The sequence below is a fragment of the Neoarius graeffei genome, chromosome 11 (genome assembly GCF_027579695.1).
Source record: "Neoarius graeffei isolate fNeoGra1 chromosome 11, fNeoGra1.pri, whole genome shotgun sequence".
Taxonomy (NCBI): Eukaryota; Metazoa; Chordata; class Actinopteri; order Siluriformes; family Ariidae; genus Neoarius; species Neoarius graeffei.
In genome coordinates, this window is record NC_083579.1 from 26,794,468 (window position 1) to 26,810,253 (window position 15,786).

The window sequence follows — 15,786 nt, forward strand, 5'->3', positions numbered from 1 at the left end:
TGTCATCTATGTTCTATTCTGAATAAAATATGGAATTTTGAAACTTCCACATCATTGCATTCCATTTTTATTTACAATTTGTACTTTGTCCCAACTTTTTTGGAATCGGGGTTGTATCTCATCTCATTATCTCTAGCCGCTTTATCCTTCTACAGGGTCTCAGGCAAGCTGGAGCCTATCCCAGCTGACTATGGGCGAAAGGCGGGGTACACCCTGAACAAGTCGCCAGGTCATCACAGGGCTGACACATAGACACAGACAACCATTCACACTCACATTCACACCTACGGTCAATTTAGAGTCACCATTTAACCTAACCTGCATGTCTTTGGACTGTGGGGGAAACCGGAGCACCCGGAGGAAACCCACACGGACACGGGGAGAACATGCAAACTCTGCACAGAAAGGCCCTCGCCAGCCACGGGGCTCGAACCCGGACGTTTGCCTCTGGTTTTTTTGTTTATTTTTTTTTATTCTGGTTCTTTTCCTGGTTATCCTGCTTGCTGCCTGACCTCTTGCCTGTCTTGGCCACAATTTTTGGCTCACATTCTGAATTTTTTTTGTCTGTTCTGTATTTTTTTTTTAATTAAAGCCACTTTTGCATCTGCAGCCATCTCTGCCAACTGAAAAACACTTTTCGAAACAAGGAGGTGTTTTTAAAGTCATATTTTTCCAAAGCATTTTTTATACTACCTATGTATCTGAGTGAGCACAAACATGCATTTCCATGAAGCCCCAGCACCACCAAGATGCCACTGTTAGGCTATCAGAGCAGACAGGCTTAAGGACCTTGAACAAGTATCATCATGGTCAACCCCAACTTCTTCACATACTGGGATATACAAAGAAAAGAGTCATACTGTTGTACTGTATTATATATGTGACAAATAAAGGCTTCTTCTTCTAGCTATTCATGAAATCCTACCATGAAGTTCTCAAATTGAGCAACCTAATACACATGCAACAGAGCATACAGCATGGCATAAGCAACCTCAGTTGCAAAGAGAGGCTGCATGTCAATTTTGATACAGTGTTGTAGGTACATTCAGTCCGTCTCTTTAAGAAACTACATTTCCCATCAGCCCACTTCCACGTTGACCTGCATCACGCCGGGGCGGGATCACCAACATCACATCCTCCATGAAAGCATAAATAATGGAACAACGCTTCCGCTCTTTCTCTTTTGGCGCCGTGATTCAACACGGACACAAGGAGGAATCGCTCGCTCCGCGAGCAAACACAAAAAGACGTCTTTTCTTTTCTTTCTTGCAAGAATCAGAGTTTCGCGCTTTTCTTTGTTTACCTTTGGCCACGGTAAAAATCCAGAATCGCGCGATTTTAAACTCAGCTTGACTTACAACCGGTTTTTCATTTGTTCCTTATAAGTACGTACTACTGCAGACCAGGCAGTTATTTTAAAGTTAAGAAGTGATTGAATCCTTTTTAACTCAAAAGCTGTGCACAGTATTTAATTAGAGACTTTCTTTTCATCACGAGCGACCGTCGTCGGATCAAGAAGTTCTCTGCTCCACGGAATCGCCTCACGGAAGCCTCACGTGTTCCACAATGGCAAAACTCCAAAAGTTTTGGAACATCTCTTCATAATCTTGCTAGAGGCAAGATACTGAGTAAGACTTGGCATTTGGGCAAAACCTAGTCTTAGGAATTAGCTTTTATTGAAGTAGTGTGAATTTAAACTCACGTTTAATTGTTACACTATAGACACGCAGCGTGTTGAATTGATTTTTTTTTGTTTGTTTTAATCTCTCATTTGTTTAATAGATAGGCTGTGCATGCTTCTCTTTATTCCATACTAACATACTTAATTTCCTTATACATCTTGACCGCATCAAGATTTCAGTGGGTTCAGTATTGTTATGAGCTAGTGGGTTAACTACCGGCTAGTCCTTTGTTACTTAGAAACATGTGGTTACAGGCCTCAACAGGCCTCACAAACACCTTAGCTAAATACACGGCTAATTATTTTGTTCCATTAGCCTCCAGGGCTAATTGTATTGTCTCAAGGGATCACAAGGCCTCCACCACGTGGAGTTAGCTACACAAAGCTAATCTAGGCCTCACCACATGCTCAAACACACCTCAGTTAGCATTCCATACTAGCTTCTTTCTTTTGCTAGGCCATAGGCCTAGCCACATGGTCAACTCCTCCCCCACAAACACACATGGAGTTAGCTACCAGAGCTAAATCCTTTGATCTCAAACCCCACGTGGTGACACACACCTTAGCTAGCATTCCTTTGTCTTAGCTTAGCCACACGAGGTTAATCTAAGCACACACAAACACGTGGTCACCAGGCCCCACCAGGCCTGACACACACACACAGACATACCTAGCTAGCATCCCACGCTAGCCTTCTGCTCAGGCCATAGGGCCTTTCACACACACAGGCCACACACACAAGCACACATTAGCAACACATGCTAATTCTTTGTTTTACTTAGATAACATTCCTTTGTCTTAGGTAGCAACCAAGCTAGGCCTCACCAGGCCTGACACACACAAACACATCTTAATTAGCACACAAAGCTAATCTTTTGTTTTCACCACAACACACACCCACACGCACACACACACGCTCGTCAAGTATATCTCAGTTTGTATATATTTCATCTGCTATTATCCATTTTTATCTTTGTTATAATAAATTCCATTATGATTGAAACTGTGTGTTTTATTTGTGTTCCAATGTTTATGAAGTCACACAATCTCCCAAAGAATTCAAAAAGGTGCATATAATTTATGTAATGTCATAAGTGATCATAATTTGGAATATACCATAATTTAGCTGTTTGGTAATTTATTATTAAGCACCAAAATTAATGGTATTAATTAATGAGACTGATTCCATGAGTGATTTAATGATAATATGAGACTGATTCAATGAAAATGATTCACTGAAAACGATTCAAATGAGACTGATTCAATTTTAATTATTAACCTTCAGATATAATGAGATTGATCACTCAATTACCCAAATGCACCTACAGTGTTATAGGTTTACAAGGCTGAGGAACAATTCTACAATCTTATCTTGAAGAAGAAATGGCCAGAAATTCAATATCTTGTAAAGATATGTCCTGCTACATCTACCAGATTAACATCTACAGTGTATTCTCCAGAATGTTTCCTTCAAATCACTCCACTCAGTTCAAACCAACAAATGTTTAAATTCTGGATACATATTGCTCAGAAGGTGATTTTTATTCCCCACCCGAACAAAGTTTGGCGGGTAATATAGAAACAGGTTCTGTCCGTCCAGTCACATTTTCGTTTCCGGGCCATATCTTTTGCTATATCTAGTTTTTAAGAGCAATGTTTGTTTCTGGAGCATATATCCAAAACTATTCATGATACGGATTTGAAACTTGGTATACATGTTAACAAGGTGATGTAGATGTGCCTTTTAGAAACGGGTTCTGTCTGTCTGTCCGGTCATGCTTTCATTTCCGGGCCCTATCTTTAAAACTACTGAAGATATCTTCATGAAACTTTGTTTACATATCAGGCAACATGTGAACTGGTGCCTTTTGGTATTTTGGATTTTTGAAAAAAAGTATTTTTCAAATTTTTATATAAAGATTAGATTTTGACTTAGTTTCTAAGAGCAAAGTTCATTTCCGGAGCATATATCCAAAACTATTCATGATATGGATTTGAAACTTGGGCCTTTCTGTGCGGAGTTTGCATGTTCTCCCCCTGTCCGCGTGGCTTTCCTCCGGGTGCTCCGGTTTCCCCCACAGTCCAAAGACATGCAGGTTAGGTTAACTGGTGACTCTAAATTGACCGTAGGTGTGAATGTGAGTGTGAATGGTTGTCTGTGTCTATGTGTCAGCCCTGTAATGACCTGGCGACTTGTCCAGGGTGTACCCCACCTTTCGCCCGTAGTCAGCTGGGATAGGCTCCAGCTTGCCTGCGACCCTGTAGAACAGGATAAAGTGGCTAGAGATAATGAGATGAGATGTTTCCATGGAAACAATTTCAGACTTAGTCTCTCAGGTTAGTCTTAGGGGTAGGTTTTGTTTCTGGAGCAGAACTTGAAACCTATGAGTGGTATGGTCTCGAAAGTTGGTATATGTGTTGATTAAGTAATGTATATGTGCCTTTTGATACTAAGAAATGTGAGAAATTTTAATTTTTAGCTCACCTGGACCAAAGGTCCGGTGGGCTTATGCCATGGGCTGCTGAGGTCAATGTAAAGAGGTAGGGTTGGTTTCCTGCAACAGAACTTGAAAAACGTGACAACAAATAATACCTTGAAACTTGGTATATAGTTGGTATATAGAGCAGGGGATATAGATGAGTCTGTCTTCTTGTTTTTTATTCCATCAGCTCTGATAGTAGTTCCAATTGCAAAACAAAAGAAAAACCATGTATTTGTTGGCATGGTGATGTTTTCTGTAAGGTGTTGTCGATTTAGCACTTATAGAAGGACTCACTGCTTTGGAACAACTGACTACAAACAGGATAGAAGGGCTAAATAATAAAAACATGTATCTATCTCCAGTTATATTTCAGTGAAGAATTAAGACCTTACAAATGTTTGAAAAACAAGCACTATTGCTTTAGTGTGTCTTGTGGAGTTGCACATAATTCTATGTGTATTTATTGCATCTTATAACATGACCATGAAAAATATTTGTTTCTAATTGGCTTGTACATTAATTCATCATGTTGGACCAATTCTAATATTAAAAAAATTACTCAGTTTTAAACCAATAAACCTCATATTATTTATGTAACTATATTGGAAAGTAACCATCTAATCATGTATGATTATTGAGTGATTATAAATAAGTAACCATGCCTGCTCATGTTTCACTGTATTATTATTATTCTCATCTCATTATCTCTAGCTGCTTTATCCTGTTCTACAGGGTCACAGGCAAGCTGGAGCCTATCCCAGCTGACTACGGGCAAAAGGCGGGGTACACCCTGGACAAGTCGCCAGGTCATCACAGGGCTGACACATAGACACAGACAACCATTCATACTCACATTCACACCTACGGTCAATTTAGAGTCACCAGTTAACCTAACCTGCATGTGGGGGAAATCGGAGCACCCGGAGGAAACCCACGTGGATACGGGGAGAACATGCAAACTCTGCACAGAAAGGCCCTCGTCGGCCACGGGGCTCGAACCCGGACCTTCTTGCTGTGAGGCGACAGCGCTAACCACTACACCACCGTGCCGCCCTATTATTATTATTATTATTATTATTATTGGTCAGAGGACAAATTCAAATACGTGATCATTCAACCACAGGTCAAATGTTTTACCACTGTTTCATCCTCAAACTACTTTTAATATAATTCTTTGAATAAATTCTGATATTTGCAACAGTTTACTGTATATTGCAAGTCATTCGATTTTACTTTCAGAACGTTCAGGATACTTTAAGAAAGTTATACAAGGTACAAAGAGTGCCAACTACTTATAATAGTGTCCTATGATGTAAATGCATTGTAATGATTCATCTGGCCTGTGTATGGGCTTCAAAAATAATTAAAGTAGTACTGGGAAGATTCTCTGTTGTAGATCTGAAAGCAAACAGACCACCTGCAATTCAGCTGAAGAGATTCAATTTCATGCTCGAAAAAGAAGTAAATACTTCAGGAATGAGCTGTTAGTATAGACAAAATAATACCTTCTGATACAAAAGTCATTCATTCATTCATTCATCTTCAGGAAGTTCACAGTGGATCCAGAGCCTATCCCGGGAACACTGGGTGTGAATACTACCCTGGATGTGACGCCAGTCCATGGGCAAACAAATTCACACCTAGAGGTAATTTAGCATAGCCAATTTACCTAATAGCATGTTTTTGGGAGGTGGGAGGAAAACAGAAAACCTTGAGCAAACCCACACTGACATGTGGAGAACATCCAGAACTCCACACTGACAGTAACTTAAGATCAGGATCAAATCAAGGACTCTGGAGCTGTCAAGGCAGCAGTACTACCTGCTTGGGTTCTTCTGTCTTTCATATAAAAACAAAGAAACATAAATTTGCCAGGGGTGGCATGGTGGTGTAGTGGTTAGCACTGTTGCTTCACAGCAAGAAGGTTCTGGGTTTGAGCCCAGTGGTCAATGGGGGCCTTTCTGTGTGGAGTTTGCATGTTCTCCCTGTATGTGTGGGTTTTCTCCAGGTGCTCTGGTTTCCCCCAAAGACATGTGGGTTAGGCTAATTGGAGGCTCTAAATTGACTGTAGGTGTGAATGGTTGTTTGTTTCTATGTGTCAGCCCTGCAATGATCTGGTGACTTGTCCAGGGTGTACCCTGCCTCTTGCCCATAGTCAGCTGGGATAGGCTCCAGCTTGCTTGCAACCCCACACAGGATAAGCAGTTGTGGATAAACTCACCAGCCACTTTATTATGTACACCCATCCACCTGCTGTTTTATGCAGTTATCTAATCAGCCAATCCCTTGACTGCAGCACAATGCATAAAATCATGCAGATACAAATCAAGAGTTTCAGTTAACGTTCATTTCAAACATCAGAATGAGAAAAATTGTGCTCTCTGTGACTTTCACTGTGGCATGGGTGTTGGTGCCAGATGGTCTGGTTTGAGTATTTCAGAAACTGTTGATCTCCTGGGGTTTTCACACACAAGAATCTCTGGAGTTTACACAGAATGGTGTGGAAAAAAAACACTGAGTGAGCGACAGCTGTCAGTGGGTGGGTGGAAACGTCTTGTTGATAAGAGAGGTCAGAGGAAAATGGCCAGATTGGTTTGAGATGCCAGGAAGGATATAGCAACTCATATAATCACTGTTTACAACTGTGGTGAGCAGAAAAGCATCTCAGCATGCAACAGCAGAAGACGACATTGGGTTCCACTCCTGCCAGCCAAGAACAGGAACCTTAGAATCAAGAACAAGTTCCTATTAAAGTGACCAATAAGTGTATTTGCTTTGACACAATCCTCCAGTATAGCTTTATAATTGATTTCTGCACTGCTTATAAAGTGCTACAGTATATACTCGGTAGCCTTAAAAGCACATTCCTCTTTTTCCAAGTATTCATTAATATGCATGTGTGCTAAATTTGCAGTGTATGTTAAGTAAAGGATAAAAATTGACAATTTGAAGTGTTCATTGGCTGTCGCTTGTGCTGTAGCAGTGTTTGTGAACAAGCTCCCCCGTAGACCTGCGCAGGAATTCAGGCCCAGTGAACTGCCTCTGACAAGAATGACACACCCGGCTTCTATCCATTCTGACCATTCCTTGTGTTGCTTTCATCTGTCGGGGTGAGAACAATTAATGTTGTTGAATAGATGGAATTTGGAATTCAGATGTTGATTACATTTCTCTAACAGAACCTCTGAAAGTAGTTCCAGCTGCAATGACCATCACAGATGTAGTTAATTAATGCAAGAGTTCTAATACCAGTCAGAAGTTTGGACACACCTTCTGATTCCATGTTTTTTTCTTTAATTTTATTCATTAAAAGACATTTCATGGCTTAAAGTAATGATGGATGTCGTTTCTCTTTACTTAGTTGAGCGGTTCTTGACATAATATGGATTACTACAGTTGTGGAATAGGACAATTTACTGTATTTTTATTATTTACTATTTACTGTTTGATCTCAAACACATTAAGAAGTCAAGAAACTAGTCCACTTGACTTTTGATGAGGCACACCTGTTAATTGAAAAGCATTCCAGGTGACTACCTCATGAAGCTCGTTAAGATAATGCCAATAGTGTGCACAACGTCATCAAGGTAAATTGTGGCTACTTTCAAAAATCTAAAATATCAAACATATTTTTGACTCATTTTTGTTGACCACATAATTCCATATATGTTCCATAAGTTTTTTTTTTTTGGTTGGTTGTTTTTTTTTAAACATAAACTATATCTTCAGCCTTCAGGGTCAGCTGTAATGGTACATTTTCCTACATGGGAAAGACTTTGTGGATGGTCAGATTTGGGACTATTTTATTTATTTATTTATTTATTTATGAACTTCAAGACAGATTAAAAAATGAGGCTGGTGAGATAATGGTGAACATAAGTGATAACTAACAGAAACTTGCTTTCTGCACATTCTACAACTTTAAACATAACTATAAACAGATAAAACATACATTGTATTGTTATTTAATAACGAATGTAATCATTGGCGAATTGCTGAGGTATAAGAGGAATAACTTATATAAAATTTAATATCTATCTATCTATCTATCTATCTATCTATCTATCTAGATAGATATAAACACACACACACACATATTATATATATATATATATATATATATATATATATATATATATATATATATATATATATATATTTTTTTTTTTTTTTTTTTTTTTTAATACGTAAGGTGAAATTAAGATACACTACCGTTCAAAAGTTTGGGGTCACTTTGAAATTTCCTTATTTTTGAAAGAAAAGCACTGTTCTTTTCAATGAAGATCACTTTAAACTAATCAGAAATACAGTCTATACATTGCTAATGTGGTAAATGACTATTCTAGCTAAATTCTACTAAATGTCTGGTTTTTGGTGCAATATCTACATAGGTGTATAGAGGCCCATTTCCAGCAACTATCACTCCAGTGTTCTAATGGTACAATGTGTTTGCTCATTGCCTCAGAAGGCTAATGGATTAGAAAACCCTTGTACAATCATGTTAGCACAGCTGAAAACAGTTTAGCTCTTTAGAGAAGCTATAAAACTGACCTTCCTTTGAGCAGATTGAGTTTCTGGAGCATCACATTTGTGGGGTCGATTAAATGCTCAAAATGGCCAGAAAAATGTCTTGACTATATTTTCTTATCATTTTACAACTTATGGTGGTAAATAAAAGTGTGATTTTTCATGGAAAACACAAAATTGTCTGGGTGACCCCAAACTTTTGAACGGTAGTGTATACTCTGCAGGCTTTATGAACTAATTTTAAAGACCGACTATAAATCAGTGTAACATAAAATGAGGACTAATATTCTCCTCACCCAGGCGTGTCTCTGTCTGAGGTTGTCCGCCATGGCCAGGCTCTTCTCCAGGCCTCTCATCCTCCTGTTGTGTGTCGTTGCTCTCAGTGACTCGCACAGGAAACGCATCACCAGCTGCAGAGACCAGGAGCCAGGAAGCATTTCCAAAACCCGGGGCAGATTAAAAGCCACTGCATTTTGGTTCAGGAGATCCAACGCTGCAGACACGTGAGGTCTAGGCTCGAGGTAAGCCTGGAGCAGCCAGCTGAAGAGCTGCTGTGTGAATTCCCTGTCTCGTCCAGCAGAGGTCCTCCAGCAGTACTTTTCTGCAGCTTTTTCATCTTGTTCTTCATCGACAAGAAGCTGCAGGGCCTTTCTGTGTTCCCCAACTCTCCCCAGCAAGATCGCTTTCTCAACATGGAGAGCAGATGACTGTAGTTTGGCTGCAGTAAAAATAACTCATGGCATTACTTATTGTAAATGGCTGTAAAGAACACAAAGGGATGTGCTTTAAGTTCTGATATTATGTTTGGTTCTTGATTACTCATTTTACCTTTTCACAAGCAGAGCTCTACTAAAAATAGTATTGTTGCTTAGATGTAGAAAACACTCAATTTATTTTAGTTTAGCGCTGTTGAATTCTTTAAAGTGATTAATCAGAAGGTGTTGATGAAGTACAGAATACTTAGGGCATGCTATTATAGGAAAATAACAACGAGGAAGTGTGATACAGCCTTATGCAAAGCAGAGACACCATTACCGCCTTAAAGTTGTTTATTTTCCTACAACAGCATTTCCAGAAGTGTTTTATTCCTCTTATACCACAGCAATTACAACAAAATGCCATGCTTTTTAATCAGTTATAGTGGAGTGGAGCTCCATACTTAAGAGAATATGGTAATGCATCTTCCTCATTTTTGATGGAATGACGTCTGTGTACCACCTCAGGGAACTCGATCATACGTGCAAGGCAGCATATCCCATAAACGCTTGACCACCGGACAATGAAATCCATCAAATCCATCCATTATCTGTAGCTGCTTATCCTGTTCTATAGGGCTGCAGGCAAGCTGGAGCCTATCCCAGCTGACTATGGGTGAGAGACGCCCTGGACAAGTCGCCAGGTCATCGCAGGGCTGACACAGAGACAAACAACTATACACACTCACATTCACGCCTATGGTCAATTTAGAGCCACCAATTAACCTAACCTGCATGCCTTTGGGGGAAACCGGAGCACCCGGAGGAAACCTATGCAGACACAGGGAGAGCATGCAAACTCTATTCAGAAAGACCCTCACCATCCGCTGGGCTCGAACCCAGGACCTTCTTGCTGTGAGGCAACAGTGCTAACCACTACACCACCATGCCACCCAACAACGAAATCTGTATCTTTATTTATATAAAATAGATGGGATTTTATCCAGTGCTTAGTTTTAATTTGCTTTCTAAAAAATAATGTGGGATTATTTACTAACACTGTAGCAGCTCTTGGCAGGGGCGCAGATACGTTTTTTGAACTGGGGGGGGGGACAAAGCTGCCAGCAAACCAACCCCAACATGTGTTGAAATTATGGCAGGGAACGCCAGATTAAACATTAAAACTGCCTTCTGAGCACTATATCTACAGGCTACCACCGAAAGAAGGAGGCTACCAGAAAGGCATCTCTACTCCGTATGATTTTACTTTCACTATGACATTACTTTGAACAGACTATCAAAAAATTGCAAGGTGATATGATAAAGCAAGGCACAGTTTACTTACAGTTGTTGTTTTTTGAAAAAACGATGCAATCGTTTTCTGCCTTTTCGGTTTGGCACCCTTCACCATGCCGTGTTGGGGTCCTGAACTAGGAGCTGTCCCCGATATGCCTGGCAAACTTGTTGTGGGTAACCATAGCAACCAAGCTCGAGCTCGCAACCTGTGCAGTCTGCACAGCTCAACCAACCGAATATCAGTCTTTGTTTTGTTTTATGTGAGTTGTTGCAACTACTGTATGTATGTACTGCTGTGCACCTCAATAAACCGAATGGTAATTAGTCTTTTGATTTTTCCGTGAGGTTTGCCTTATGCAAAGAAAGACAGCATAGATGTTTTTTCCTCCCTATACAGTGGTGCTTGAAAGTTTGTGAACCCTTTAGAATTTTCTATATTTCTGCATAAATATGACCTAAAACATCATCAGATTTTCACACAAGTACTAAAAGTAGATACAGAGAACCCAGTTAAACAAATGAGACAAAAATATTGTACTTGGTCATTTATTTATTGAGGAAAATGACCCAATATTACATATCTGTGAGTGGCAAAAGTATGTGAACCTTTGCTTTCAGTATCTGGTGTGACCCCCTTGTGCAGCAATAACTGCAACTAAACGTTTGCGGTAACTGTTGATCAGTCCTGCACACCGGCTTGGAGGAATTTTAGCCTGTTCCTCCGTACAGAACAGCTTCAACTCTGGGATGTTGGTGGGTTTCCTCACATGAACTGCTCGCTTCAGGTCCTTCCACAACATTTCCATTGGATTAACCCTTTGGTGACTGACCCCTTGAAAATGGTTCCTCCAGGAACGATGACGTTTCAGTTGTCAAGACAACGGAAAACAAAAATACAAAACAGGAAGATATGTCACAATGCTCTTGTGCACAAAACAAAATGCTCTTGTATTTTAGTTTTTCCGTTGTCTTGACAACTGAAACGTCATCGTTCCTGGAGGAACGATTTTCAAGGGGTCAGTCACCAAAGGGTTTTAAGGTCAGGATTTTGACTTGGCCATTCCAAAACATTAACTTTATTCTTCTTTAACCATTCTTTGGTAGAACAACTTGTGTGCTTCGGGTCATTGTCTTGCTGCATGACCCACCTTCTCTTGAGATTCAGTTCATGGACAGATGTCTTGACATTTAGAATTCGCTGGTATAATTCAGAATTCATTGTTCCATTAATGATGGCAAGCCGTCCTGGCCCAGATGCAGCAAAACAGACCCAAATCATGATCCTACTACCACCATGTTTCACAGATGGGATAAGGTTCTTATGCTGGAATGCAGTGTTTTCCTTTCTCCAAACATAACGCTTCTCATTTAAACCAAAAAGTTCTATTTTGGTCTCATCCATCCACAAAACATTTTTCCAATAGCCTTCTGGCTTGTCCACGTGATCTTTAGCAAACTGCAGACGAGCAGCAATGTTCTTTTTGGAGAGCAGTGGCTTTCTCCTTGCAACCCTGCCATGCACACCATTGTTGTTCAGTGTTCTCCTGATGGTGGACTCATGAACATTAACATTAGCCAATGTGAGAGAGGCCTTCAGTTGCTTAGAAGTTACCCTGGGGTCCTTTGTGACCTCGCTGACTATTACACACCTTGCTCTTGAAGTGATCTTTGTTGGTCTACCACTCCTGGGGAGGGTAACAATGGTCTTGACCTTCCTCCATTTGTCCACAATCTGTCTGACTGTGGATTGGTGGAGTCCAAACTCTTTAGAGATGGTTTTGTAACCTTTTCCAGCCTGAGGAGCATCAACAATGCTTTTTCTGAGGTCCTCAGAAATCTCCTTTGTTCGTGCCATGATACACTTCCACAAACATGTGTTGTGAAGATCAGACTTTGATAGATCCCTCTTCTTTAAATAAAACAGGGTGCCCACTCACACCTGATTGTCATCCCATTGATTGAAAACACCTGACTCTAATTTCACCTTCAAATTAATTGCTAATCCTAGAAGTTCACATACTTTTGCCACTCACAGATATGTAATATTGGATCATTTTCCTCAATAAATAAATGACCAAGTATAATATTTTTGTCTCATTTGTTTAACTGGGTTCTCTTTATCTACTTTTAGGACTTGTGTGAAAATCTGATGATGTTTTAGGTCATATTTATGCAGAAATATAGAAAATTCTAAAGGGTTCACAAACTTTCAAGCACCACTGTAAGTGGGGGGGACCGAACGAGGTGAATTTAAATCTGGGTGGGACGAATCCCACCCGTCCCACCCTCTATCTGCGCCCGTGGCTCTTGGCATTAAGAACAACAGCAAAGTGTCGCTGATTGGTGCATATGCATTTTATTCCTCTTGAACACTAGTATAGCATCTAGCACTGGACATCAAACACCATTTATTGAGTACCATGAAACCTAAAGGAAACAAAACAAAAATAACTAATGTAACATGGTTGTAAACAAATACAAAATTTTGCAGAGTAATGTTTACAGACTATGCTCTGAACATTACACATCTTGCTCTGCTCAACCAAGGGTTCAAACCTCTGCAAGTTAGCCAAACGTGCACCATTAGCCTCTGTGCTCAAAGTCTTGGGCTAAACCACAGTTCAACCAATGCACCCAACATAAACACAACACACTCAATAAACAGTGCACACAAACTTTACATTGTGCATGAATGACATATCAGGATGACAGACAACAAAGCTTTATAATATACCATGCTAAACCTCTGACAGAGGCACATGGTGAATATAAATACAGCAGTGAGCATCTGTAGCATAACTAATATAGCTTCCTGAGCTGACAGCTTTGGCCGTAACATGAATAATGAGTGGCAGCTCTGGCCGCCAATTAACAAACACATTTTACACTCATCGGGGGCTCCACTTTTACAGTGCCTAAATTTATTTATTAGTTATGCTTAATGTTGTGGAATGTCTGTGAGACAAGTTAGTTTCTGTTATTACTTATGGTAAAGTAACTGTAAAAAGTTGTTCCCTCACCAGTTTCTCTTATTTTTTTTTATCTTTGTTGATGTTAATAAGACAGAAAACACAGTTTGTGATATTACAAAAAAACAACAATAAACAAACAAACAAAAAACCCCAGGAAGTCCTCTGACTTGAAGACTTTCTAGTGGTGGAAAACATCCTGACTTTTTTCTTTAAAGCTGTGGTATAAGAGGAATAAAACACTTCTGGACATGGTATTACTGAAAAATAATCTACTTTCAGGTGGTAACAGTAACTCCACTTCATATCGGGCCACATCACACCAAACAATCATTGATTATTTTCCTGTAACATTATGCACCAACTTTTTTCTTTATCCATGTTGGTATTGTATTGGTAATTACATTTAAATACATTGACAATTCAAATATAAAGAGATGGTCTGGCTCGATGAGACATCCCTTCGTAAATAATGAACAGAACAGCAGATTTTTCTCAGCATTTGTGTTACAGAGGTGAGTTCAACCTGTGTATTTACCATATACAGCATCAGCATCATAGAAACAGGATTGCCACAGTAACTCCTGCAGTTTTTGCCTCATTTTCTGCATATTTATATCATATTTCTGCATCTGTGGTTCAGCATGCAGGATCTGAGTGGTGTACGTGTTGGCCAGCAAGGTGTGGTGTTTCTCCATCTGGGCAAAGAGAAGTTCTTCAATTGTACGATGCAATAATGTGTGTTTACTTCACATTTTGGAAAAGAAAGACAAGTAAAAAGTTGGGATTTTATCCAGCGCTATATACACTGTAAAATCCAAAGAGGCCAAAGTTTTCAACAGACAAACTTTGTACACTTTTAAAAGCATTTGGAAACATATCTTTGGCATTTAATTGAAAACATTTCTTCTGATTTAGTACTTCAGTTCATTGTAGAGATGGAACAATACCACTTTTTTCCAATATCGATACTGATAACGATACTAAAGCTTTAAGTATCGGCCAATATCAATCCCCATCTGTTATTGTTTTCTTTAAAAACTACTAATCTTTAAAATGTACTTTGACTGAAGACCTTCACAGTTAAACTAACAGAAAAAAAACACATCTTATATAAATATAATAATAGTAAAAAAAAAAAATCAACTCCAATTTTTGTCATTTGTTTTCTCCAAAATCTTATCACCATCTTTTGCTGGTATCAGCTCAATAGGGATACTGGATATCAGATCAGTTGTGGTAGGTTCACCTAGAATTGAATCTCTGTCTCTGGGGTAGCAGGAGAGCTCTACCTCATGCCACAAAGTGGTGTTATGAGACATAGGTGCAGAGACAGAGATGAAGTTATTCAGATCAAGGGTTTTTACTTGAAAAGCCAAACAGCAAGTCGACAAAAATCCAGACGTACAGTCCAGGTAAAGGGTCAATATCCAGTGTCAGTCCGAATCAGCAAACAAACCAAAGTGGCAGGCAAAAACAATGAGGCAGGCAAGGCAATGACAGGAAAACAAACAGGAGAAAACTGAGAGCATAAACTCAGGACTAGGCTTAGTCACTGGGTTTGCATTGCACGTCAATGCAAGACTGAGCAAAGGACTCAAGAAAACAAGGGGCTTAAATAGGGACATAAACAAGACTCAGGTGAAAACAATAGAGCAATAATGAGACCAAACAAAAGACACTGAGGACCCCACATGGCCAAAAAAGGAATAGCAATCACAAAGTCATGACAGGACCCCCATCCCTAAGAATGTCTCCTGACGTTCCTTCTGAGGTGATCAGGATGTCTCTGGTGGAAGTCCTTGATGAGATCTGGGTCCAGAATTTCTCAGATTGGGACCCAGGACCACTCCTCTGGGCCATATCCCTCCCAATCAACCAGATATCGCAAGCATCCCCGAACATAATGGGAACCCAGGAGATGGTCAACTGTGTAAACTGGCTCACCATCAATGATTCTAAGGGGTGGTGGGAGTCTGGTAGCAGGACCCAGTCTGGATTAATCCTCCTCAAGACCTTGAAGGGTCCCATGAATCATGGAGCCAGCTTGCAGGATTCCACCTGCAGGGGAAGAACTCATGTTGACAACCAGACTCTTTGCCTAGGATGTAGTGGTGGAGCAGGTCTGTGACAGC

General features: G+C 39.9%; 1 protein-coding gene across 1 annotated transcript in view; it reads right to left on the reverse strand.

The window, feature by feature from the left end:
• Window positions 1–7,083: 7,083 nt before the first annotated feature.
• si:ch211-266g18.9 (transforming growth factor-beta receptor-associated protein 1) overlaps window positions 7,084–15,786 on the reverse strand; it is a 69,639-nt gene continuing 60,936 nt past the window's right edge. Inside the window, exons 9-11 of the mRNA XM_060932925.1 lie at window positions 14,190–14,349; window positions 8,988–9,409; window positions 7,084–7,266 (exon numbers count right to left, since the gene is read on the reverse strand). Coding sequence (XP_060788908.1) covers window positions 7,120–7,266; window positions 8,988–9,409; window positions 14,190–14,349 — 729 coding nt within the window. The 3' untranslated portion in view covers window positions 7,084–7,119. The remainder of the gene's footprint in view (window positions 7,267–8,987; window positions 9,410–14,189; window positions 14,350–15,786) is intronic.